The sequence below is a fragment of the Neolamprologus brichardi genome, unplaced genomic scaffold, assembly GCF_056152115.1.
Source record: "Neolamprologus brichardi isolate AB-2024 unplaced genomic scaffold, ASM5615211v1 NODE_ptg000031l+_length_7269946_cov_1, whole genome shotgun sequence".
NCBI lineage: Eukaryota > Metazoa > Chordata > Actinopteri > Cichliformes > Cichlidae > Neolamprologus > Neolamprologus brichardi.
In genome coordinates this window covers 3,968,377-3,995,500 of record NW_028270136.1, presented here as the reverse complement: position 1 = coordinate 3,995,500, position 27,124 = coordinate 3,968,377, and the positions used below count along the sequence as shown (strand labels likewise).

Below are 27,124 nucleotides of genomic sequence, written 5' to 3'. Positions count from 1 at the left end.
AATATTATGCCCCGTTTACCCATCAAACTATGCTTGTAGCTCATATTCATAAAGGCAGGAGGGTTTGCCAACTAATTTTAACCATCAATGTTAATGTGTACATTATACAAATTGTTATTCAAATTATTAATTTGTCCTTGATGGGCAGTGTTGGGAAGGTTACTTTTAAAATGTATTCCATTACAGATTACAGATTACATGCCCCAAAATGTATTCTGTAACGTATTCCGTTACGTTACTCAATGAGAGTAACGTATTCTGAATACTTTGGATTACTTAATATATTATCATGCTGTTTACAACTACATGAATGTACTATTGCTGTGATTTATTACTGTTACTGAAGGTCCGCGGCTCCGAACCGTAGTAAAGGGACCTCTGGCTAATACGGTGGGTTCTGTGTCGGCTCGTAGCTGAAAACTAGCTTTACTTTGTTGTCTGGGTCAAGTTTGCTAGCAGAGACAGAGAGAGGCGTTGAAAGGCTGCTCCAACAGAACTTATTGTTTTTGGAGGAAAACACGAACACGGTGTACAGTCGAGTCTTAATAGCTTACTTACAACTGGGCTCGTCAGGCTCTCTTCTTGGCTGCAGTGGTTATTATTATATTTACATGCTTCCAGCTCCCGTTTTTGCTCGATGACAGCTCGTACTTTTCCTTTTTCTCCCTCCCTCGCTCACAGACACATAACGGGTATGGTAGTCCATTCTCCCTGCAGCATGGACTACACTGCCCATGATGCTACATTCTTTAGAGCTATACCTGTAGCATTCTGCCTGTTAGCTTAGCACAACAACAACAAAAAGGCCTCTCTCACCCAGGAAACACGCAGAGAGAGAGCGTCACCCTGTAACCATGGCAACCATAACCGTGCCGCCTGGAACAACAGAACGTAGCTGTCAAACAAAACCCAAACAGTCCTGACCCGCCACAATATGAAACAGGGAAGTACCGCCGTGTAATCCATTTATTTCAACAAAGTAACTGTATTCTAAATACCACCTTTTTAAACGGTAACTGTAACGGAATACAGTTACTCATATTTTGTATTTTAAATACGTAACGGCGGTACATGTATTCCGTTACTCCCCAACACTGCTGATAGGTGTCTGAAGTGTGGGAACTTATTGGTATAGATCTTACTGGACCTCTTCCTAAAACTTCAAGCGGCTTCCAGTATATACTTACTGCAACTGACTACTTTTCAAAATGGGTCGAAGCTTTCCCATTAAAAACAAAACCCAGCACTTGTGCTCCATTATATATAGACATGGCTGCCCCAAAAGGATTTTGTCAGACCAAGGCAGAGAGTTTGTGAATGAAGTAAGTGTTAAATAATTTTCAGTTACATTTTTTAACTTTACTTCACTGGGGTCAAAGATTTTTTCTTGTGTGCTTGTATAAGAAGTATAAGAACCTTGTCCTTATCTGTTGAAGCTCAACTCTGATCTTTGCAAGTTATTGCAAATTGAAAGAAGTGTCACAGCAGCATACCATCCACAGACCAATGGTCTAGATGAAAAGACCAATGACAACATAAAAAGGTATGCCTAATTTTTATCTATCAGTTTTTAATAACATTACTTATGTTATTCAAACTTAATTGTTACTTAATAATTTATTAATTTCTTTACTTCTAATTAAACTTTCATTACTGTCTTTACATATTTCTATGCCTGCATTTAGAGCCCTCCGAAAAATGGTGAATGACCAGCAGAATAACTGGGATCTGTATCTAGATGCCACCCTGTTTTCACTGCGGTCAAAAGTACACACCACAACAAAATACACACCTTTTTTTCTGATGTATGGAAGAGAGGCAGTATTTCCATCAGAAGTGCCTGCTCAAGTGCCGGTGAGTGTTTGTCAAATTCTATGTTAGAACTAAGAATTGAAACCATTTAAGAAAAAACCCAGTAATGTCTTTATGAATATGATATCATCTTGTTTTAATTGCTAATATCTACAAAATTTTAGATTTCCAACATCATTCTGCCAGACGACAAAAGGTACAGTGACTATGTGCAGTCTGAAAGTGAAGCGCAACATGCAGTTAATGAAACTGCACAAGAAAACATTGCGAAGTCACAAGACAAGCAAAAGGTTGCATACGCCAAGCGGGCCCTGAAAAAGTACAAAAATGTTGTGTACAATGTAGGGGATCAAATTTTGCTTCTAAATATGAGGAAACGCGGGCGAAAAGGAGGAAGACTTGAACCGGATTTTTCAGGTCCCTACACAATTGATGACTTCAGTGGAAAATGTGTTAGACTGAAAAATGCTGAGGGAAATACTTTAAAAAGTCTATACAGTATTGACCACATTAAACCCTATAGAAGAAGCCACCCTGTCCAAGTCTCAACTCCAACTGAACCTGTTGAGAGTAGCCCATCTTCTGAGATGTGGCCTTGCAGTCCTCAGCATCATCATGAAGCGCTGCAAAATAACAGATCCTCTGTCATTCAGTTTGCACCAAAAACAGCTCAGGTAAAATCAGTCCAAGCACCAGAAGAGCTTGTACCAGTGACCCCCCAGAAACCCAGCACGCAAGAAAAAGGTGGCATAGCTAAAAATCTCTTTCTGACCGGTTGGTCAATTGTTGCCAGTTTGGCTAGTCGAATGGATAGAATGTTTTATTTTTTTCTCCCCTCTTGCTAATTTTGACCTGTTGGTCCAATTTTGGCTAATTTCTGATTTACATAAAGCCACTCCCCTCTGGCATGTTTATTTTGTTGGCCCGTTGGCCCTTGTCTGCTTGTGGCCCGTTGGCCCTTGTCTGTTTGTGGCCCGTTGGCCCTTGTCTGCTTGTGGCCCGTTGGCCCTTGTCTGTTTGTGGCCCGTTGGCCCTTGACTGCTTGTGGCCCGTTGGCCCTTGTCTGTTTGTGGCCCGTTGGCCCTTGTCTGCTTGTGGCCCGTTGGCCCTTGTCTGTTTGTGGCCCGTTGGCCCTTGACTGCTTGTGGCCCGTTGGCCCTTGTCTGCTTGTGGCCCGTTGGCCCTTGTCTGCTTGTGGCCCGTTGGCCCTTGTCTGTTTGTTGGCCCGTTGGCCCTTGTCTGCTTGTGGCCCGTTGGCCCTTGTCTGTTTGTTGGCCCGTTGGCCCTTGTCTGTTTGTTGGCCCGTTGGCCCTTGTCTGCTTGTGGCCCGTTGGCCCTTGTCTGCTTGTGGCCCGTTGGCCCTTGACTGCTTGTGGCCCGTTGGCCATTCACCGTGATTTTCAAATGGCAACTGTTATTACTAAAGAAACGTATCATATTTTGTTTTTTAGTGAAGTGGCTTTGGGCTGCAAAAGACACCGGGCGTGTGGAGGCAGTCGTTGGGCCATACATATTGTATGACTCTTCTTTTCGCACACTGGAGGACAGTGGGTGGCTTTCTGATGAGGTAAGTGAAGTAATCATTTTTGGTCCTAGTGGTGGTCTGTAAAATTAATCTTCTTTTAATCCAAACAGGTCATTGATGCATACCTGCACTGCCTCATTAGGAAACAAAAGGCAAGTAAGAACGTATGCCGGTTATTTCACAAAAGTATTTTATACAATTTTGTAATCTTTAAAAAAAAAAAATCTTGCATTTTTCAGAAACCCGTGTATCAGTTGTCTTGCGTTGTTGCAACCTCTCTGTTTTCTGGGAAGTTTAAATATGTCAGCAAGGTAATGTAGATGTTATATTGGTTATATAGTGTATGTTATGTAAATAAATCTAAACCTTTATAAACTTATAAATATTCCACAGACGTTGTTTCCGGGTGAGGACATTTGGTTGTGCCCACTGAACTCTGGTGCACACTGGATCCTTGTGGTACATGTTCACACCTGGTGTGTTTTTTCTCTTTTTTGTTTTACTGTTCTTTTTAGCAGCATATTCTTATTTTGAAAATGCTTACAATTGATTATGTTTACTTAAGTGAGTGTAATACACATATTCTACTAAATACAATTTTTATTTTAGGTTGTCAAAATCTCCTCACAATCTGTACTGCTGTTAGACCCTCTTGGAAATGAAGGTTGTTATGAAAGGAAAGTTATGTGTAACTGGAGATATTCATCATTCATTAATTATCTGTTTTGGGTTGTTTGGTTTGTGTTTTTTTTTCTTTTTATTTAGAGTTTAATGCTGGCTACATTTTAAAAACTTGTTTTATTTTTATTAGGAATTTTCTGAAGATGAAAGGAAAGGAAGAGTCCCGAGTGGATTGGAAAGTGGAGACTCTGCCACACAACAAGCAGATGGACTCCAGCAGTTGTGGAGTTTTAGTGTTGAAGGTATTTAATAAGCAATTGTATTTAATTGTATTTATTGTATTTAACTAGAATTAAGTTAATCAATTGCAATTACTGTAACATGTTTTACAGTTTGCCGAACACTACCTTCTGAGTGGAGAGGTTACTAGGGTGCTGTCCACTCCAGAAGCCATTGGGCTGCACCGCACTCAAATTGCTTGCGAACTGCTAGAACATCAAAGTAAGATGAGTCATGTGCTTTTGTTTTGCAATAGCACTTTCAGTTTTGTTTAAAAACCAGTGTGTTTTTAGGTAATGCTGATGACTACTGTGTGGTTTGTTCCATGCTGGAAGCCGATCCTGAGTCCAGTATGATTGAAATGGTAAAACAAATAAACCACAAATGCAATATACAGTGGCTTGCAAAAGTATTCGGCCCCCTTGAACTTTTCCACATTTTGTCACATTACAGCCACAAACAAGAATCAATGTTATTGGAATTCCACGTGAAAGACCAATACAAAGTGGTGCACACGTGAGAAGTGGAACGAAAATCAAACATGATTCCAAACAATTTTTACAAATGAATAACTGCAAAGTGGGGTGTGTGTAATTATTCAGCCCCCTGAGTCAATACTTTGTAGAACCACCTTTATCTGCAATTACAGCTGCCAGTCTTTTAGGGTATGTTTCTACCAACTAGAGACTGGTAGAGACATTGGTCTTTCACGTGGAATTCCAATAAAATTGATTCATGTTTGTGAATGCAATCTGACAAAATGTGGAAAAGTCGAAAAGCCGAGTACTTTTGCAAGCCACTGTAGTAATTATTTTCTCATCAAATTCATAATGTTGGTTAACACACGTACACCCTCCCCCCTTTCTCCCTCTTCAGGTGCAGTGCGAGTTTTGTTCCAGATGGGTGGTCAACTACCTGTGCGACAAATGTGCATAATTTGTACACTGTTTCTTTTTCAGTTCTTTCTCCCTGTGTTCTTTTGGATCTATAAATGTCAAATATATGTATCTGTAAATATATACTGTAACTATAATGGAGTGAGTTCATTGTCAAAGTTTATATAGTCAGGTGTTCCAATCACTTCAATGGTGACAGCTGTATAACTTAAGCACCTTGGCATGCTGACTGCTTCTACAAACAAGTGCCAAACCATGCTACTGTTGTTATTATAAACTAGAAGCATAAATCTGACGGGAAGAATTACGTGCCAAAACATGCTACCTTTGTGAATGTGACCTACAAGCACACTTTAATGGGTAAAAAGAAGTGTCAAACCGTACTGGCTTTATGAATATCAGCTACAAACATACTCTGATGGGCAAAGTTGAGTGGCAAACCGTCATACCTACTTAAATTTGTGCTGGAATTATTGTTTGGCAGCAGAAATGTGCATAAATTACGTACAGTAGGACATTTTGCCAAAGTAGGGAAGTTTGTCATATGGCAGCGTAAAATTATCCTACTGGTAGGACGTTTTGCCAAAGTAGGACTGTTTGTCAGAACACCGGTTCCGTTTCAAGCGCAGATTAATAGAACTACGTTTTACTAGCGGACCGAAAGTGTTACTGACAGGAATCTACAGCGTCTTGAGCTGAATTAAGACTTCAGAAGTCATTCGTCATGTCGAATGACCAGCGGATAAACTCGCAGGTTGGTAATAAATGTATTACATGTATAAGAACAAGCATCATGTTAACAAATGATAGCCGTAAGGTAACTTTTATGCTTATTGTAGCTGCTAGCTAAAAACGCTAATTTAGCGTAGTTTGCCCTAAATTCAGCTTTGACAAACAAATCGACTGTTTCTAGTAGAATTCCAAAGTTGTCATCTTGGATCCTCTCAGAGTACCCCCTCTGTATGCTTGCAGAGACCCCTACAGTAGGGAAACATGCAAAACAGTGTCCAAACCTTTCATTTTGTTCTGTACATGTGTTCATGTGGCGCTACACCTTGTTTAGGAAAATTGACTTTTGATATGTTCATGTGGCGCAATGGCCTTTGATGTTGTAAAATAACTGTAAATAAACCTTAGATAAGACATTTTTATTGAATTTGTCTAGCCTTTTACATAGCATTACAATTTTGAGATGAAAAAGAGTTTTACTTTCATAACCAATGGCACAATTTACCCCGCACCGGGGGCAAGTTGTGCCACAAGACCACTTTTTTTCAGAAAGCTATATTTCTTAAAAACTATATTTCAGATCCACAGTGATTGTTTCTCTGGAAGTTTTGGTTGGAAGCTTTACCGTCATGGCCTCACTTTAAAGTCACTTTAAGTAAAAACTCACCCCACTCTCCCCTACAGTTTGTATAAATTCACACTGAAGACCAAAATACTCGTATGACACACATGACACACGCACTAGGAGGAGACAGGGGCTGACCTAGGATGAACAAGCAAAAGTACCAGATATACTGTATATACTCAGGATATTCAACTAAAAACTAAATATTTTTATTTTTAAGTATATTCAAATTTCATAGTACAGAATATCTATTTTACCTGCACTTCATATTCACTTCACTTGCATGATAAAAAAGTAATAGCAAAACATAAACCCAGTGTATTTAAAATTCAATACTGCATGATGTCATTTCTTACAATATTATTTCATACTAATAATATGTGTTAACATTTTCAAATATGCACTGCTTCACTGTTTAATAAATGTATTTCCACTTTAATTGCTAATTATTAAAATAGCATTAAATCCATGTTGTGGCTCATTGCTGTTGAGCGTTGCCATGTGTGATAGTCACTATTGAAAGTAATGTGCTTCTTTTCATGCCTACGTGCCGTGGATGACAAAAGTTCAAGGATCACTAAAAACACAGACAATAAGTTGTTGGCAGGAGCTCAAGAATTCACAAGCTGTCAAAAATAATAGAAATGTCTAACAGGACAAACTTTTGTCGCAATGATATTTTTACATCCAAAGGGTGAAGAGCTGAGTTCACAGTCTCATTTGAATATTGCGGTGAGAGAGAAACCTGGCCAAAAGTAAGTAAAGTCACTCAGGAAGCAACTTCTCTTCAGGAAGAGCAGTCTGAGGATTTCCTTCCTGAAAAAGGACATCAGTTATGTGAACCTAGTCTAGGTTTTTTCTTCGCCTTGTATGTAAATCAAGAAACAGACAGCTCCTGTTTTCTTGCAAAACAGTCTGGAGTGGAGTCTTTCCATTCTGCAGGAAGTGCAGGGCAGTGACCAGTTCATACTGCAAGAGCCCACTTTCCAGCTCAGCAGCCATACCTGGTGACACTTTTGGCAGTTCAGTGAGAAAAGAATTTAGGAAATCGGTGTCCCCTGTATACTCAGATTGGAAGAAAGTTTTACAGAAACCAGCAGCAAGTAGGGAATCTATTATCTTCCTCTGCCCGATTCTCCTCTCCAATTCAAAAAAAGAAAAGGTGAGAAGGAGTATCCATCAGGGTGACATTCTGAAACCTACTGCGTACCACAGCAACCCTAGCAGACACGAGCAGCAGATTCACTAAGGCGGACTTTTTATTTTTAAGGACCTCAATATGCCCTCGTTATCCTGAATCTGCTAAAGACTGCCGCTCCACTCACTCCCTGACATGAACCCGTCTCTTCCAGTCAGCAGCATTACCCTCAGTACTGTGTGGTTCCCGGACAAGGGTGGCATTCATTTTTTTAAGATTTCAATTCAATTCAATTTTATTTAAGTTTGAAGCCTAATCTTAAAAGTAGAGATAGTGTCTGTCTCCTGAATCCAAACTGGAAGCTGGTTCCACAGAAGAGGGGCCTGAAAACTGAAGGCTCTGCCTCCCATTCTGCTTTTAAATACTCTAGGAACAACAAGTAGGCCTGCAGAGCGAGAGCGAAGTGCTCTAATAGGGTGATATGGTACTACAAGGCAAGTTTATTTATATAGCACAATTCAACAACAAGGTGATTGGTTGGCCCGCTTCAGGGGTCACAGGAAGTGGAGGCACTGCTGGGCCTTTTTGGTGATGGAGGGGGTGTTGGTGGTCCAGGTGAGGACGTCTGAGATGTGAATTCCCAGGAACTTGATGCTGTTAACAGTCTCTACCATGGAACCATGGATGCTGAGTGGTCTGTGGGTGGAGCGAGTCGTCCTGAAGTCGACGATCATCTCCTTGGTTTTGTCCACATTCAGTGACAGGTTGTTTTTGCTGCACATCTACTGAACCTCATCTCTGTGCTGAGTCGTCGTTGCTGTGGATGAGTCCAACTACGGTTGTGTCGTCAGCAGTGTTGGTCAAGTTACTTGAAAAAAGTAATCAGTAACTAATTACTGATTACTTCCCCCAAAAAGTAATCCCATTACTTTACTGATTACTTATTTTCAAAAGTAATTAATTACTTAGTTACTTAGTTACTTTTTAGAAACACGATTTACAACCTGAATAGGTGATAAAGTGATAGATCTTTCAGCCCAATTCTACTTTTTCTGCATAATCATCATACAAAATGTAATCAAATGGAAAAGTCTCTTTTTAAAACTTGTTTTATTAGTTTTAATCTTTTAACTTTATGCATCAAGCAAACATTTAATTATCTGCAACATTCTCTTCAAGATTTTTTTCAAGATTTTCTTATTTAATCACTAGTGTGCATATATTTATATTTATAGATACATATATATTTAGTCATCTTTTCTCTTTACCATGTCTCTCTAATATTTTGCTCCTTTCTATTTTTTTATTTTATTTTATTTTATTATATTTTATTATATTTTCTCCTACTGTATCATGCTGCTGAGTGACTGCTGCTCGTCAAACACATTTCATTGCAATGTTGACCCTGTGCTAACTTGCATATGACAAATAAAACTGAAAACTGAAAAGAAAACAACCTTATTTTAAAAATCCTGCAGCTATTCAAATTAGCCACACCGTGGGATGTAAGGAGCTCTCTGATTGGTTGGATCCAACAGCTAATCCATAAGTTAATCCCTGAGCGAACAGGAAAAGGAAATGGAATTTGAAATGCAGTTTATTAAAGTGCAATTGGGAAAAGGGGTTTGAAATGAAGTATATTAAATTAGAATTCAAAAATGGAGAATTTATTCTACAATTCATTATTTAAGCACAGAATTCTTTATTTCGATGCACGTGGCTGTTGTGGTCCTCCATACTTTAGTAGAATGTAACAACCACCCACCAGCCTCATCCAGATGCAGGATGAATCTTTAACTGAAAGCGAGCCTTTATTTTGGTGGCTGTACAAAAAACACTTCAAAGCAACGAATGAAGGGATGAACTGAAAACACTAACAAAACTAAACTGGGTGAAGCTACACAAAAGAACATGACGAACAATGACAACCCTAAAAAAAACCTGAAACCAGGAACAAGGAGCCCGAGCCATGAAACACTGAGGAGGAAATGCATAAGCAACATGGAGGATGACGAATCAGCAACAAACAGATGGCAACAAACAGGCTTAAATACACAGCAGGACAACAAGAGAATTGGGAACAGATGGAGACACAGCTGGGGCAGTCAGATCACTTATCCAATCACTGAGAATCACAAAGCTAGAAACACACAAGACTAAACTCAAAATCAAAGGAAAACCAAACATAAACACCGGGTCACCAGACCCAGGACCATGACAGATGTGGCGTGAACCGCAGACTTTAGCATAATTAAGAGTTTTGTAGATATTAACAAGTATCTTTTACAAGGCAGTAGTTGATGATAAAGTTCCAATCATTGTTATTGAAGTTCAGCCAACAGGTTTCGGAATGATACATTAGGAGAAAAGATCTTTGTTAAAGGCATTTTATTCTCTCTTTTTGCGTGTATAGAAGCATATATGTTGAATATAAAATAAGAAGCCTTTCTCTCAGAATCAGCAGCACCAGAAAATAGTGTATGTAAGACTGCAGCAGTATCACCATGAGTGTAAAGATTTACCAGAGGCACTTTGCAGTTTTACAGCCTTAATCACTCAGGATCAAATTACATAAATGTCAGCAGGAAACCACTTAACCACATACAAAAATAATCCATCCTTCCTGCCTGAAATCACTTCCTGAAATCACTACAAACTTTGACACAATTCCTACTGCCGATGATATAGAAGATGCTGAAAAGCAAAGGCTCCTTTAATATAGCAATGAAGTCTACTCAGCGTGAAATTATTTGGTGTAAGTTACACTGCAGTAGTGTTTAAATCAGCTACATTAATCCTTTCTAAAAGGGTCATGTGAATGGCATTTTCTATGTATTTATTATCTAAATACACTTTTTCATAGTTTACAGTATAATTTCTGTTTGATAATCGTCATAATAATGGTTTTTCAGGGGGGGTTATGCTCAAAGTATATATTATGACAATAGGCACAAACCCTGATACACTGTCAACTGTTACCCATCAGATGCGTTACTCAAAGGTAACCGTGTTGACATTCCTTGCTCTCTGGCCCTGCTGCTAATATTCTAGTTGCTAACATGTGATATGATATAAACCTTGTCTGTATTTTTTAAGATCTAAGGTCTAAAGTAAGTTTACATGGACATGCTAGTAATGAGGTATTAACTCTGACAATCAGAATCAGGTGATGAGCATTTAACCCTCTCTAGGCAATAATTCTTGAATATAATAATTCTGTATTTAAAATTCCCTCCACTGAAACAATTGAAATAAGTTAGTATTGGCTGTGCAACTTTAGGGCAAACTGTTACTGTGTTGCAGGGGTTTTGCCAGTGGGTAACATGCTGGCAGAGGCTTCTCACACACAAAGTGAATAATGTATATTAATGTTTTAATGATTATTGAACAAATAATGCTGAAACTTATACACAAAAAGACACATCGCAGTGTTGGTATGAATAGCAAAACCTGACATTTAATTGGACAGCACGAAAAAAAATCTAAATCTACCACAGCTTCTGCAAAATAAATCATAGAGCCTGTTGACTGTGAAATGTGGCAGTGTATGGAAGTGGTCAGTGCTGAAATTGCTAAATAATAGCTGTAAAAATGAAATGTACACTTAATTGTAGCATAAAGAGTCTATCCACCCAGGAACTATCCTGCTGACACACCCAGGAACTCATTTGGTCAGTTATGTTGAAACATCTCCAAAAGTCCAAGTGACTTCTTCAGTCTCAGCTGACAGCACACAGCAGGTTCCACTGTTCCTTCAGTGGGCTGGTTTCAGTTACTGTGCAAATGTACTGTTTATAAGATTGGGGAAGCCTGCAGTCAGTTGAGACTGAAGAAGTCACTTGGATGATGACGAAACGGTTCTCCCAGAAAACGCTACGTCAGGATGAACAGAATCAACTTTTGGAGAATTATTTTTCCTGGATGATTGAGAATGCATCAAGACTTATGTTGAAACACTTTCTTAATTAGCTGAACTTTCAAAAGTCAGTGCTGGGACATAAAACTGTGCCTAGTTCTTAGAGAAGGGTGACAATAACAAAAACAACAACACTTTAGAAGTGACTCTGTCCAAGAATAAAGTTTTGTTTTGCCTTTCATTGTGAAAGCAAAGACGCGAACAGTATCTGATATATGAATAGTGGGAAGACAAACTGAACATGTTACATTACAAAGAGTTGACCTCTGTTAAAACTGCTGAGCAACTCTTTTATATTTCCCCATGAGTTTTGCATGACTGCAGTATTTCCTTTATTGTGTGTGTGCGGTCCCACAGTCAGGAAGAAAGCATGTGGTCACGGTTTCATGTTTTGCCCAAGGCCCTCTCTAACGCATCTGCAGCCAGATCTTTTTAAAGATCAACTAATTCCTTGGCACTGATACTGAAGTCCCGCGAATGACTGAATTCTGCTTGGAGTAGACTTCACAGGACAGCATACATGTGTCTTTGTGTTTGACACTAGTCTGTGGCACGAGATTATAGCAACCAAGCTTTCTGCACATTCCCGGGTTTCAATTTGTGCACAAAGGAAGTTTCAGTACTCAGCGGTGTGAACAGTAGCGGTTTTAGATACGGGCGACATGGGCGGTGGCCCAGGGTGGCATCGTGGTGGGGGGCGGCATCACGGGCATCGGCAAAAAAAATAAAAAATGCTCGTACTCATGCTGCCCCGACGTCAGCCAGCGCATATTGGGAATGGTACAGGCACCGATTGGTTTTCTATCGCCCATTTGCTGGGAGTAAGGGCGCCCTTCGTTTGCAAGGTGCGCCTGCTGCTTGCGGCACAGAGAGGAGAGGGCGGGGCGGCGGGGGATTCTCTGGCTGGCTGGAGCAGCGTCTAATAACCAACTCGCAAAATAAAAATAAAAAAACAAACAAACCAACAAACACGAAAACACCAGACATCATGATACAGACTTATAATTTGCACCGATGTTTTTTCGAAATTCTATACACGAAAAGTGAGCGCGAGAGCCCTCGGTGCGCCTGCTCGCTGCTGAAGTCAAAGTAAACTTTACTGTCATCTCCGCTACATACAGTCCAGTATATAGAGAGACGAGACGACGAGGCTCCAGTTACAGCAGTGCAAGTAAACAAACAATAAATATAAGAAGAGTAAGAAAATAAATACACACTTTAGGACTCGGGGTAAAGGGATCAATAACAATTTTAAATTTTAAATTTACAGTTTGATGATTTAAAGTCTCACACACAACCTGTCAAAAGGGGAGGGGGGCGGCTGCTTCCAAATAGAGCACATTTCATTTATAATGTTGTAAATCCAAGCCCATCATGTATTCATGATTTGAATCCTGGGTTGTGCGAAATCCCAGAAATAAACCTTAGACAAAGTGAATCTGTGAACTAAGGTCATGTTGTGGTGATCCTGGGGTTGAGGAATGGGTTTTCATACTGGAGTGCAAAATTATAACCAATGAAAGATGGACAAGAAAAGTTCAAAGCCATCAGGTGCTCAGTTTAGAAAAAAGAGAAAAGAAGAGGAGAAACGAGCAAAAGATGCAGGTAAGCAGATGTGTGATTGGATAATGGCAGGTCATCCTGAACCAATCAGAATCAGAATACTTTGTTAATCATTAAAGAAATGATGTGTGTTACAGTTGCTCCAAGAAGAAATGGTAAAAATTGTAACAGTAACAGACTAAACTCCAAACAATACATTATGTTACAGATTGTAATATTAATTAGTCATTGTCAGTTGTTGATGTGTCCTGTTCTCATTGTATGACGAATTATGATGGCTGTTTGGTGGCAATTTGCATACTCTCTCCCTCTTCACATGTGTGTGTGTGTGTACACAACAGTTTTATGTTAATGTACAATCCTTCCTGTGTGTGTGTGTGTGTGTGGGGGGGGGGGGGGGGCGCCAGAATGAGTGTTCGCCCAGGGCGCCAAACAGGCTAGGACCGCCACTGGGTGTGAAATTGTGATCATGGCACATACTCAGTTTCATATTCTTACAGAAGTAAAAAAAAAAAAAAACCCACAAAGATGAGCAAGAAAACTCATTAACTTCCTTTAAAGAACATCTAAAAATCTGATTTAGATAAGAAAGAAAAAGAAGAATGATACTTTCTCACACATCAAAAGAAAATTGATTTACTGTATTGGTAAATGGCCTGTATTTGTACAGTGCTTTTCTAGTCCCTAAGGACCCCAAAGCGCTTTACACAACCAGTCATCCACCCATTCACACACTGGTGATGGCAGCTACATTGTAGCCACAGCCACCCTGGGGCGCACTGACTGTAATAAATCTCACAGCTGATTTACAGTCACAGTAGCTGCAGGCTGTGACTTGCCTGCAACTACTGTGATATTATAACAAGATGGTTGTTTTGATAGCTTCTTTCTTGGCAGAGAGCAGCATGGCAGACAGATGAATAAAACACAGGTCTACTTCAAATAACTTTCCTTTTTGGGTGTCTGCCTCTCCTCACAGGTCTGTGGATAGAAACCTGTCTTTACAGAATAAAAAAACAAACACAAGTAATTTCTAAACCGCCTGCAAGGATAAATCTTTCATCAGAGAACGCTGAATGATCTCTGACTGACGCACGCAGAAATATAGACACAAACGCCCACACGGACACGCACAAGAAAGAATGAGCGAGCAACATGTTTGAGTCAGTGATGAAGAGCTGGCACTGAACACTGTGCTTTCTGTCAGGGACTGATTAAACCCAGCTTTAGGAAATCAGCCATTCTCAGCAAAACTGCGTAAAAAATCTTCTTTCTCTGACAGATGAGGTGCAGGATTTCACACATATTTCTATATTGAGTCATTTATTACAGTCAAGAAACTTGTCTTATGTTCCCTAGCTCTGTGTTGTGATTTACCGTCCCCCAAAATATAATAAGACTTCCATTGACGATTTTGCTGACCTTTTAGCATCTCTTTAATTAAATTATGATCGTGTTCTTATCACTGGCGGTTTTAACATTCACATTTGTTGTAAAGGTGATGTGTTTGCCAAGGATCTTTTAGCCTCTTTTAATCTCATCCAGTGGGTTTGTTTGGCTTCGAGGGTCCTCGACGTCTTGTTCGCATAATCAATCCTGCGACTGTGGCTGAATTTTCGGCTGCTTTCTCTAAATCTGTTCTTCCTGACATTGATCGCTCTACACCCTCTCCAGTTGATGATTTTGCTAACTCCTTCCTCTCTACATGCTCTTCTTTACTGGACGTTGTGGCCCCTATAAAGGTAAAACGGCTTTGAAGCTGCCCTCAACCATGGTTAAATGACTCTTTACGTGCTCTACGACACATTTGCCGCCAAGCTGAAAGACGGTGGAAAAAAGATAAGCTCCAGGTGTCTTTTGACATCCTTTGCAGGACCCGCCTGGAATTCCAGAAATCTGTTAGGTTGCCTAAGGCAGGTTTCCTGTCGGCTGTCATTACGGATCACAGTCACAATCCTTTGCTGTTCCCTTTATACTTGTTATCCTTGGGCCGTATCTTTGATAAATACAATATTTCCTTTCATTTTTACACGGATGACATTCAAATCTATTTTGAACTTGCTGAGGATGTCACGTCGTCGTTGCAACACTTTTTTGATTGAATTTTTCTTTATTTGAATTTGGGTGAAGTTGAAAACTGGCTACTGAGCAATTACCTCATTTTAAATGATAAGAAGACAGAAATTGTAATCTTTGATCCTCCCTTCCCTTGGGCTGAACTAACTGGTATATTTGGGCCCTTTGCTAACTGCCTTTCTGATACTGGCAGGAACTTTGGTGTTGTCTTGGACAGTTCCTTCAAGTTGGACAAACATCCTCTGTAGTTGTATCTGGTTTCTATCAATTACATCTAAACTCCAAGGCCAAGCCCTACATACCACGTAAGGACCTGGAAAAACTTATCCATGCCTTTGTTACATCAAGATTATATTACTGTAATTCCCTTTATACTGGTCTCCATTCTGCCCTTATTCATAAACTGCAGCTCGTTCAAAACACTGCTGCACGTCTCTTAACTGGAACTGGTAGGTTTGAGTCTATTACTCCAGTTCTCTCCGACCTGCACTGGCTCCCTGTTAAATTTCGTATTGATTTTAAAATCTTATTGCTCACTTTTAAACTCATAAATAACACCGCGCCCAGCTATCTTAAGGATCTCCTCAGCTTTTATACCCCTAGGAGAGCGCTTAGATCAGCAGGCCAAAGGCTCCTGGTGCAACCTGGATCCCGCCTTAAGACCGGAGGTGGCCGCGCATTTGCCTCTGTTGCACCCTACCTCTGGAATAATCTTCCCCAAGCTATCCACGCGTCTGATTCAATTCAATCTTTTAAATCTCGATTAAAAACGTATTTATTTAGCCTTCCCTGCCTGCTAGACCTTGCATTTTTAACTGCACTGTAACTTTTTTTGCTTTTATTAATGTTTTTATGTTTTAACCTTAGCCTTTCGACTTGTGCCTACTATGCCTGGTATCATTGGTTAGTTATGGCTCCCACCTGTTAGTATATTCTATTTGTACTTATATTATTTTTTTATTTATTTGTATTTATTATTGCTGTGAAGCACTTTGGCATACACCTTGTTTTGAAATGTGCTATATAAATAAAATTGTATTGTATTGTATTTCAGACTTTCCTTTCCTCTCGTCTTTCTTGATCATTACTTCCTCATACACTTTCCTTTTTGGGTCTCTGCCTCTCCACACAGGTCTGTGGATAGAAAACCATCTTTACAAATAAAGGCTGCTTTTCACAGCAAAAGCAGCAAAACATAATAATAAAATAAATAAAAAATAATGCAGACTTTAGTGACTCTAAAACATTAGTGTAAACAAATAAATGTGCTGTACATTTACTCTGGATGTCTGCATTTCCAGGTGGGCTTCAGCTTATGACAAAGTTCGACTGCTTTACATACAGGACATGTTTATGACCACAAATCTGCAAACCTTTGATCCAGTTTGAGCATTGCTCAGTCTGACACTGGGGAGAATTTGCTGGGGCGTTCATTCTCTGGGAAACTTGCAGCTGTTTTTAATTCTTTCAACATGTAGAAGTGTTCTCAGTGTAGAGTTCATAGTATTTGAAAATGGCCTGAAGATCTTTTTCCAAACTGATGACTGACAACAGTTGCTTATCTAAGATAATCTGACGCCTTTGGCCCACATGCCAATGACTCACACCAGCCACTGGGGATTATGTGGCTGCTAATGGAAGCAGCAGAATGAATCCTAAAGTGTTCAGGGCTGTGCTCTCTGCTCAGGTTATGGGTAATAGCAGTAACTGTGATATATTTGTTGAAGGTGAAAAAGTATTTTTTTTAGAGATGCACACTATTAAATTTAAATATTACTATTGAAGTTTATAAAAGTGTCTTATTTTAAAAACTGGCATCACTTTATCAAGAATTTCCTGAATACACATATTGTCATCAGCGCAGCCACATTACATTTTTATAGTTTATAATATAAGTTTATAGTTGAGGTTCTGCTTAAAAACTGCCTCCAAATTCATCAACAGTCTAAAACTAAAATCCATTTTTTGTTCAGCTCGGTTTTTTTTCTGTCAAGCCACATTTTAGCACCAATATCATGCTTCCAAAACCAAAGCTGCCTCCGTTTGATGTGGATAGATAGCTGGTCAAGCAAGATATTTTTTAGGGAGGGTCTCCTATTTACTTACATTTTGATATCCAGCTCATGCTTCAGCCTTGCTTCCTTCTCTAACATAAGAATTTTCTCACAGAGTCATTTTTTGACACTTTTGAATTCAGCTTTGGACATATGCCACTGATCAAACAACTTCACGTCTTAAGGTTTTAATTTGAGTATGGACATTGAGTCTCAGGATAAATGGACTATCAGAATCCTGAGACTCAATGCCTTGTCCATACTCAAATTGACTATCGGAATCTGAGCACCACAGGAGATGAGGACAATAGTGTCGCAGGAATTGGATCATTTTCTCGAAGGTTTGATAAATTGAGTAAAGTGGACACAAGCTCAAAACAAAATAAAACTTTAAATGTTTAACAAAGTTTATCAAGCAATACGCTGGGAAGAAAACCCCCACTTGAGTTCCTCTGTGATCCATTTTAATACGGATCCCTGCAAGGGACATGGGAGGAAAAAAATTTAAGACGGTGTTCCTCCCGGCTGTAGTAGGTCTCGACCTCCCGTTAGCTTCGAGATGGTGGGTGTCAGATCTCCGAAAATGTCGGAGCACTTTTGCAAATATGTGATGTCTTGTAAACCGAGCAGATATCTGACGTTTACACAACTACATTCACGCCTCAAAATATCTTAAAAGTGTATTTTGTGACCCAGAAAGAGTAATATTACAACTAAGTAGCTGCTGCCATTGTTGGAATTCAACTTTTGTGAGATCTCGCAAAAGTTCATCGTAATTTTTTTTCTCCCATGTCCCTTGCGGGGTTCCGTATTTTAAGCATAGAATCCCCTGAGTAATAAAACAAAACGTGACCTCCACAGCAGAGTATTTCAGACTCCTGGCACACTGATCCCAATACTGAATACTCCCTCCACAGCTTCTCTCTAAATATTTACAAAGTGGAAACTCTCATCAATGTCCCGAAAGATAAGAGCGCCAGAATATGCACACACACACACACACACACACACACACACACACACACACACACACACCAGTGTTGGGTAAGTTACTTTAAATTAGTAACTTAGTTACATTACTAGTTACTTCTATCAAAAGTAACTCAGTTACTTCAAGTTACTCGTTACTTTCAAAGTAACTAGTTACTAGGAAAAGTAACTTTGGTTTTACTCAGAATTCTCTTGTTAATGTGTTGCTTCCATAACTTTGCCAGTCTTCTAGCTTGCTTACTTTCCACAAGTGCACTGTGCCACCTACCAATAGAAAGGAAAAGATAATGTGCATATTTCCACGAGAGAAATCCCAGCCCTGGACCGTCATTGACTGCTGCCATGATTCTAGCCTATGTCACAGCATCATGTGCGCCTTTTACATCCAACACAAAAACTGCAGTCGTGGTGCTTTGATTGTACTCAGAACTCAGAAATTCTGCCTTCTGAATAGGAAGATGTAGGTAACACCAGACTGCAGATGAGCTGCATACAGGGCTGGACGGGGACAAAAAATTGGCCCGGGCGTTTTGACTAGAGACTGGCCCACCATTATAGGAAAAATCATAAAGCCTTTGAATGAAAACAAACGCTGTTGTGACAGTGATGTACACTGTTTTGATGGTATATATGTATCAATCTATCAGTCGTTTGTTGTAAGATTCAGATAATTATTTAATAACAGCTAGACATTTTAAATGAGAATAAGAAAGAAAAGTATTTCTTTGTGCCCACCTCTCCCTGTTAATGCCCTACCTGCCCCCCTGGCAAAACTTTGCTAGATCCGCCCCTGCACAGTTACCAGCTGTCAGCTACTTAGAAAAGAATCCTGGTGTTATTTGTCTCTCAGAAACAGTTCATAACTTCCCTTCAACTCATTCATGTCACCTAAAAGGTAAACCTGTTTCTCCATCACCTGTTCAGCTCTGATGATTCAGTAAGGACATCTCCAGGTTTCATCTTCATGTTTCCCTCTCACCAGATATACAAACCGATATCATGACCAGCAGCTTTACAGCTGTGGCTCCAGCAAACATCAGCTGATACTAGAAATTAATATTAAATAAATTCTAACAACAGCTGATCAAGCTTAAACGTGCTGCTGTTGTTTAGCGTGACATCCGCTGGTTTCCTCTTTCTGGCGCAAAGTGGGCGATAAATAAACAAGAGAGAAAAGCCGATCAGCTGATCATTGATCAGTTTCATGATTGAAGTAGAAACAGGAGAGGGAGGGGGGAGAATGAGAGAAGAAGAGGCAGCTGTGCAGCAAAGACACAGAATAACTCCAGCTTTGTGTCTTTTTCATTGTAGCTGAAGTCCGGGACAAACTGTGTTCCTTTTCAGCTCAACACGAAACACGCAATATTTTCTCTGAATACAAGACGATTCCATTTTTTACAGGACGGTTGGAAATGGACGGTTGGAGGTTAATAATTAACCTTATGAACAAAATAAAGTTCAACATCATTCATAGCACCCACCCAGCTGTATAGAAACTCCGTCATGCTAGCTAGTACGCAGCAGGAAAAGTCAGCATAACGAAAATAAACTCCACCTAAACTTGGTTTATATCTGACCCAGATAGACTGCAGGTCATAACTTCTTACCTGAAGTTCAGTTCACACTCGGACCAGCGCCCGCCTCGGGTCTCTGCTCCAGCCTCCCCTTTCCCTCATCCACCTGCTGCCTCCACCACTTGCTAATGTTACTGAATCTGTGGAAGCTCTGCGATAGGCACCACACGAAGTAACGAGTAACGACCTTATCTAAATCCCAGTAACGATCAACGCGTTCCTGATTTTGGCATAATAACTAGTTACCGTGCTCGTTACTACAACAATAACGTAGTTACTGTAACGCGTTACTTAATAACGCGTTAGTCCCTACTACACCGGAGCCTCATGCGGTTCTTTAGTCCTTATGCTGCGGCTCCACGTGGTTTGGAAAAAAATTACAAGTATTTAACTGAAGTGTATTTTATTTGCGTTAGTTCTTTTTAAACTTGTAGTTCTAAATTGGAAGATTATTGTGATCTTGAAATATAAAAATAAAACTATGTTATTATTTTTCATCGCTCAAAATAAGCGTCACACTCGCATAAACCATACCCGCCGAAATGCCGTGCATTTATCAAGACTTTCAGGCAGGCCAAGTGGTAAAAACGAACATCGCTCACACCTCACAGATGACAGCTTAGTGACTTCGTACAGCCCCGGTCTGCAGATGCTATGCGCAGACGGTCGGGAGCAGAAGTCCCCTTGTCAACATACCACGGCAGACCCGACGATGTTCGCATGAACATGCTTTTTTCTTTATTGACTACTTTTCCCACAGCCAGCTGTAGTTTTACAGCTCACAGCCCGATACAGACCAACACAACAGCAGAAACTGGGTCCAAATGGCTCTTTGGGTGTTAAAGGTTGCTGAGCCCTGCCCTACACTGACACACACATACAGAGAGAGAGAGATAGTTGAGGGAGAATGAGCTTGAGGAGGAGAGAAAGGCAGATATGGCAATAGACCGGCAAGAACAGGACCACGACACAAAAGCGCAATCACACAACACACACACTTGGTTGGTGGCATAGCCTAAGGCTTACCAGCACAAAAAGACTGTGTGTAAGATACAAAGACATTTTTGTCAGTCAGAAATTTAAATTCTACACAAAGGCTTTAACTAAAAATTCTTTTTTAAGGCTGTCATTACATGGGTCAAACTTAGAAGGCAACATTACTGTCTGACAGAACAATAATTGAAGTGTATGGAAAAGTCCCCTTCTTGAGGCTTAAATACCAGTTCATCTGTTTAAGGTCAAAGTTCAAGTCAGTATTTAAATGTAACCTTAATTAGCTGATTCTGACCACCCTCGACTGAAGGTGTTGACCCTCCACTTTTTATTTGCCAGCTATACAGGATATTAGGATTTGATAAGGAACTTAGTATTACAGAAAGCATCCTGAGGGTTGTTTCTGGCTCCTAGCCTAAAAGACCTTCCAATGTGATGCTGTTTGGGGGTTGTCAGGTTTTTCTACCTTTGCTTGATTGGCTAGTTTGAACCAACAAGGAAGTCAAAAATGCTGTTTAACCAATGCAAATGTACCAAATGTTGGCACCTGGAGAGAGACAGACAACTTTCAGAGGCAACAGCGATGAGTGTTGTCGCAGCATATAAACCAACCCTCACATTTAGTCAGTATTTGTTTAAAATCAAATAAACACACTTAAGGCACAGGATCAAACAATAGATTCCAGGAAATCCAATTACAGGATCATATGCTCCAGTGTGTTGTGTAAACCTGAAATCCTTATCCTTAGCACAGCTCACATTTCACAGCCATAATGGAGTGCAGATCTGTTTCATCATCAGCAGTCACTATGTCTACATCACTACCACCACTCCCAAAGCTGTATTCTGCCAAATGATAAACATCATCCTTTCCTTTTTGCTAAAGCATATAGTTAGGGCTGGACCAGGTGACCCTGAATCCTCCCTTAGTTATGCTGCAATAGATGTAGGCTGCCGGGGGATTCCCATGATGCACTGAGTTTTTCCTTTCCAGTCACCTTTCTCACTCACTATGTGTTAACAGACCTCTCTGTATTGACTCATATCTGTTATTAATCTCTGTCTCTCTTCCACAGCATGTCTTCTCTCGCCCCTCCCTGAGCCTGGTTCTGCTGGAGGTTTCTTCCTTTAAAAGGGAGTCAAAGGAGCTTGCAAAGAAAAGCGTCTGGACTTCTTTAAGGTTAACTCGTTGTGCTTTAGAGATGTGTATATCTTAATAACTTACTGCTCTCAGAGCCTCGAGCTGCTGACCATTAAAGTCAGGCCTTTTTACGTCCCGAGGGAGTTCAGCTCAGTTCTCCTCTCAGCTGTTTACATTCCCCCACAACTGATAAAGCTAAAGCTATGGACGAACTGTATAACATCATTATTGGACTTGAGAACAAAAATCCAGAAGCTGCCTTTATTGTGCTGGGAGACTTCAACAGAGCCAACATGAAGAAGGTTCTCCCCAAATACTATCAGCACATCTCCTTCCCCACAAGAGGTGATCAAACACTGGACCACTGTTACACTCCATTCAAAGAGTGCTACAAACCCCTCCCCTGCCCAGCTTTTGGTAAGGCAGACCATTGTTCCTGCTGCTGCTGCCTGCATACAGACTGTTGAGACAACGCCGGTCTCTGCGATTCTTTTGGTCCTGGTAGAGATCACGCTGAGATGTTTCCATGTTTTACACAATCCTTTTATTACCCATTATTCTTACAGATGCATCTGGAGATCAGCACACTGCATTCCTATGCAGTCCTATGCTAAAGGCTGATCTAAAGAACTCCACACAACAGTTACAGTTATAACCTCTGGTCTCCTCCCCCCTACAGTAAACACCCCCACAATGGAAATACACTAGTACAGTGGCCAAGGGTGCTGACACCCTGACCCCCATCTCCTTTTAAGGTAGTGTCCGTTTGCCCTTTGTCTGCCCCTCACCCTCAGTAACTCTTGCTTCATGCCCTGGGGGTGGGGGTTGATTGTCCTCCTGCCCTGATCCTCAGTTCTTTGTTCCTATCCCAGGCCTTTTTTTCTATTTTGTATTCTTACACTCATTAACCACAATATTATAATGTTGCAAGCAATCACAAACTATATTCTCTTTAACTCTGATGTATATTAAGGAATCTATTCTCAACAAGACAAAGGCTAAAACAGGAAAAAACAGTTTCCAGGGTCATCTACAAACGGGACAGTGAGGCTGAGGAGGTCCTACAGGACTGCTTTGACACAACTGACTGGCAGATATTTGTGGATGCAGCTGATGGCAACATCAATGAACTCACAGACTCTGTCATTGGATATACTGGAAAGTGCACGGATGATACCATCACAAAAACCACTGTCTGCATATATCCAAATCAGAAACCCTGGGTAAATAAAGACGTTTGTGCGGACCTCTGCCTTTAACTCCGGGGATGCTGATGCTTATAAAGCAGCCAGGTATGACCTCTGAAAGTCCATAAAAAAGGCCAGAAAGGACTACAGGAACAAATTGGAGTCCAGCTACCACAGCTTTGACACCAGGCGACTGTGGGATGGACTGCGCTGCATCACTGACTACAAGAAGGTCAACACAGTCAGTGTTCAGCCCACGGCATCTCTCGCAGACGAGCTCAACAACTTCTATGCTCGTTTTGATGCAGACAACAGAGAGCAGATCCTCGACCCTCAGGAGGACAGTGAGGCTGCAACTTTAACTCTGAAAACAGAAGCTGTGAGATGGACCTTTAAAAAGGTAAATCCTCACAAAGCTTCAGGACCGGACGGCTACTCAGAGTGTGTGCAGACGAGCCGACAGAGGTGTTCACCAACATCTTCAACCTCTCCCTGAGGCAGTCAGTGGTCCCCATGTCCCTCAAAGCATCCACCATCATTCCCGTTCCCAAAAATTCAGTGGTCTCCTGTCTGAATGACGACCGTCCTGTTGCACTGACATCAGTTATCATGAAGTGCCTGAAACGGCTGGTCAAAGGTCACATCTGCTCCTCCCTCCCTGACACACTGGACCCTCTTCAGTTTGCCTATCGGACAAACAGAGCCACAGAGGATGCCATCGCCCTGGCAACGCACACCACCCTCACTCACCTGGAGAAATATGCAAGGATGCTCTTCATCGACTACAGCTCGGCATTTAACACCATCATCCCCTCAAAACTTGCCCCGAAGCTCGTTGACCTTGGGCTGGGAACACCGATCTGCAGATGGATTCTAAACTTCCTCACAAACAGGCCCCAGGTGGTGAGGGTTGGTAAGCACACCTCCTCACCACTCGTCCTAAACACAGGTACGCCACAGGGTTGTGTGCTTAGCCCCCTCCTTTATTCCCTGTTCACACACGACTGTGTTGCTAAACACGAGTCCAACATCATCATCAAGTTGGCGGATGACACAACCATCATAGGCCTCATCACAGGCAATGATGAGACGGCCTATAGAGAGGAGGTGATGGCGCTGTACGAGTGGTGCCTGGAAAATAACCTGACTCTCAACATCAGCAAAACTAGAGAGATGATAGTGGACTACCGGAAACGACCAGTCAGAGAACACCAGCCCATCCACATCAACGGTGTCAAGGTCGAAAGGGTCAGCAGCTTCAAGTTCCTTGGAGTCAACATCACCGAGGACTTCTCCTGGACCCTTCACACAGACACTGCTATCAGGAAAGCTCGCCAGCGGCTTTACTTCCTGAGGAGGCTGAGGAAGTTTACCATGAACGCCAACATCACCTCAAATTTCTACAGGTGTGCAATTGAGAGCTTGCTGACGAGCTGCATCACAGTTTGGTACAGAAGCTGCTCTGCCAGCAGCCGTAAATCACTACAGATGGTGGTGAAGGCAGCAGCACATCACTGGCACGAGGCTTCCTGCCATTCAGGACATTTATCTTCAACGATGCCTCCGTAAAGCACACAGCATCATCAAGGATGTGTGGAGTGCAGAAACAACAAAAACAGCCTTTAGTCAAAACCCTGACAGTGAGGACATTTGTAGCACAGTAACACATCGATGCTAAGTAAAACAAACACATTTAGTGGCGTGTGGTGCTGTGGATCCCAATAATGAATGCCTCGATTTACCAGCACAGAGATGTTAGAGCTGTTCATGAACTAATTAACACTGATGAAAGGGGGACATGGATCACCTTGTTATACTGAGCACAGGGGCGGTCCATCCTAGCCTTCAGTCAGAGACTATATAGAGGCTGTATCCCAATTCAGGGTCTGCAGCCTTAAAGGCCGCATTTTAAGGCCGATTACGTCACAGCGACGCGACGAAGACTGTCCAAATACAAAGGCTGCTCGAAATGCGTCCTTCATTTCCCTGAATTTTAAGGACGTGGCGGTGTAGACTTCGTGGCCCAACATATCCCAGAATGCATAGCGCGGCGGTGGGTGTGGATAATTTTGGCGAAAAAAACGGCAGAAGAGGGGCGGCTGAAGAGTAAACTTTTAAAGTAAGCACTGAATATTATGTTACTTATTTATGTGCAAATGTTTAATAACAAAGAACATTAAAACATTACTGTTGGCCACATGCAAAGTCATGTGACGTTAGTGACGTTTGTACTAACTTGGTTTTAAAGCCTTTACTTTAAATATACGCCGTTCAATAGCTGAGCTTAATCTTACAGAGAAAGTGATGATTTCATGGATATTTAAAGTCAGCACTGAGACAAATGTAGTAATGCCACATATTAAAAGAACAATATTTGTCTCTTATATATAATACATATATATGCAGTGTCAAAGGAATCTGTCTTTGAATGAAGATTTAAGGTGACAGGAAATATAAATAAATACTGAAGCTCAGTATTTGAAACAGAGTCATTCACTGCTGTAATAACTAATAATGATTGAAATAATAACTTTAATATTGGCCATATTATATTTACATTACCAAAGTGAGATGACTTTAGTCTCGTGAACAACATTAGCTAATTGTTATTTACTAACTAATCTTAAATGACTGTTCAGTACAGAAGTGAAGCCCAATAATCATGTTTCACAGTCCTGTGGTCTCAGCCTCAGATACTGATCAAATCAAAGCTCATGTAGAAACAAACAAACGAACAAAAGATTTTCTCCTTTATTTCTGTCAAACAAAGCTGTATGAAACGTTTCCAGCTGTTAGTATCATGGTTGCTGGGCAACCTGGGCAGCGCGACGGAGGCTAGACCGTCCATTTCACTTCTGGCCTCAGCGGTCTTTGAGTACGCGGCCCGTGTGGACCGTTAAGGCTGCAGACCCTGAATTGTGATACAGCCAAAATGTCCTGCAGTTCTCCAGAGGGCTGGTAATGAACTAATCACGTGATTCAGGTGTGTGGACCCAGGGTGAGATCTAAAACCTGCAGGACACCGGCCCTTGTGGGGTTTGGGGACCCCTGGTGTAGATGATTCCTTAATGTGGCTGTTTCACTTAAAGAAATGTTTTTGTTTGATTTTTCTTTTTTATTCATTTCTTATTTATTACTTGGTTTTAAATATAGTTTTTTATACACTTTACAAGTCTGGCTCCTGTGCTCAGATATGTTCACCGGGTCCGCTCTAACAGTTGTGCCAACCAGTGACTCTATTATCTGCTTACATTTTCCCTTTTTCTCTTTTCAGTCTGGACATTTTTGTTCCACACCAAGGAGTATGTATGGGAATCATAGATGCCTGTCTAAACTCACATCTACACATTCAAAAAAAACAAAAAAATACTCCTACTCAGTCTTTATTACAAACACAATAAATAAAGTGGTTGGCTTAAAAAATATATAAAAATATAAATTTTTACATCAACAAAAACTAAAATATATTCCACAAATGCATCAAAAGCCAAAAACTGAAAACACAGAACCATGTCTACAGTCTTCCATATGTGAGGCACAGATATGTGGGATAATTACACATATATAAGAGTGGACCAAGTAAAGCGCTATACAAATACAGACCATTTACCATATAAGAGTGAAATAACGTGACAATATGAAAATGAAAAAGTGCAGAGAAGCTTTTTTCACATCTGTTTGTTTTTGCAGTGATTTATGAAAATAATAAAAGCATTGTGGTAGGAAATTTTCTATTTATACTTCCATGAAACACAAACACATTCGATGCATGTATGAAGACTGTACAGTGACAACTTATCTAGAACAACTGTTAACAGATAAGATCACATTTTAGGGGTAAAGCTAACACAGCTGGCTTAGAAAAAGGTAAAAGTTCAATTTTTTTACAGTGGCTTAGCTTAATGTGCATCGTGCAATAAAAAAATAATAATATTTAATTTTTTTTAGGCACCTTTAGCTTTTCAGCTGAAGCGTTATCACAACATAGCTATTAGAACCTGGTAG

The 27,124-nt window shown here is 40.6% G+C and overlaps 1 protein-coding gene and 1 long non-coding RNA gene across 4 annotated transcripts; both read left to right on the top strand.

Moving 5' to 3' along the window:
* The first annotated feature begins 1,240 nt into the window (after window positions 1–1,240).
* LOC148094715 (uncharacterized) lies at window positions 1,241–2,035 on the top strand. Of its 2 annotated transcripts, XR_015718441.1 has the most exons (4): window positions 1,241–1,322; window positions 1,437–1,543; window positions 1,686–1,854; window positions 1,977–2,000. It is a non-coding gene; the product is annotated as an uncharacterized LOC148094715 (long non-coding RNA). The 2 variants fall into 2 exon arrangements; XR_015718440.1 differs by having other exon boundaries at window positions 1,686–2,035.
* Window positions 2,036–3,728: 1,693 nt separating this feature from the next.
* On the top strand, window positions 3,729–5,537 carry LOC148094714 (uncharacterized). 2 transcript variants are annotated; one of them, XM_087837354.1, is made up of 6 exons: window positions 3,729–3,796; window positions 3,947–4,001; window positions 4,149–4,260; window positions 4,351–4,459; window positions 4,531–4,601; window positions 5,114–5,537. In XM_087837354.1, exons 3-6 carry the CDS (start codon window positions 4,162–4,164, stop codon window positions 5,171–5,173), a joined length of 339 nt encoding a protein of 112 aa, XP_087693480.1. In that variant the 5' UTR covers window positions 3,729–3,796; window positions 3,947–4,001; window positions 4,149–4,161; the 3' UTR covers window positions 5,174–5,537. The 2 variants fall into 2 exon arrangements, with proteins under 2 accessions (XP_087693480.1, XP_087693481.1); XM_087837355.1 differs by lacking the exon at window positions 3,947–4,001.
* The last annotated feature ends 21,587 nt before the right edge of the window (window positions 5,538–27,124 follow it).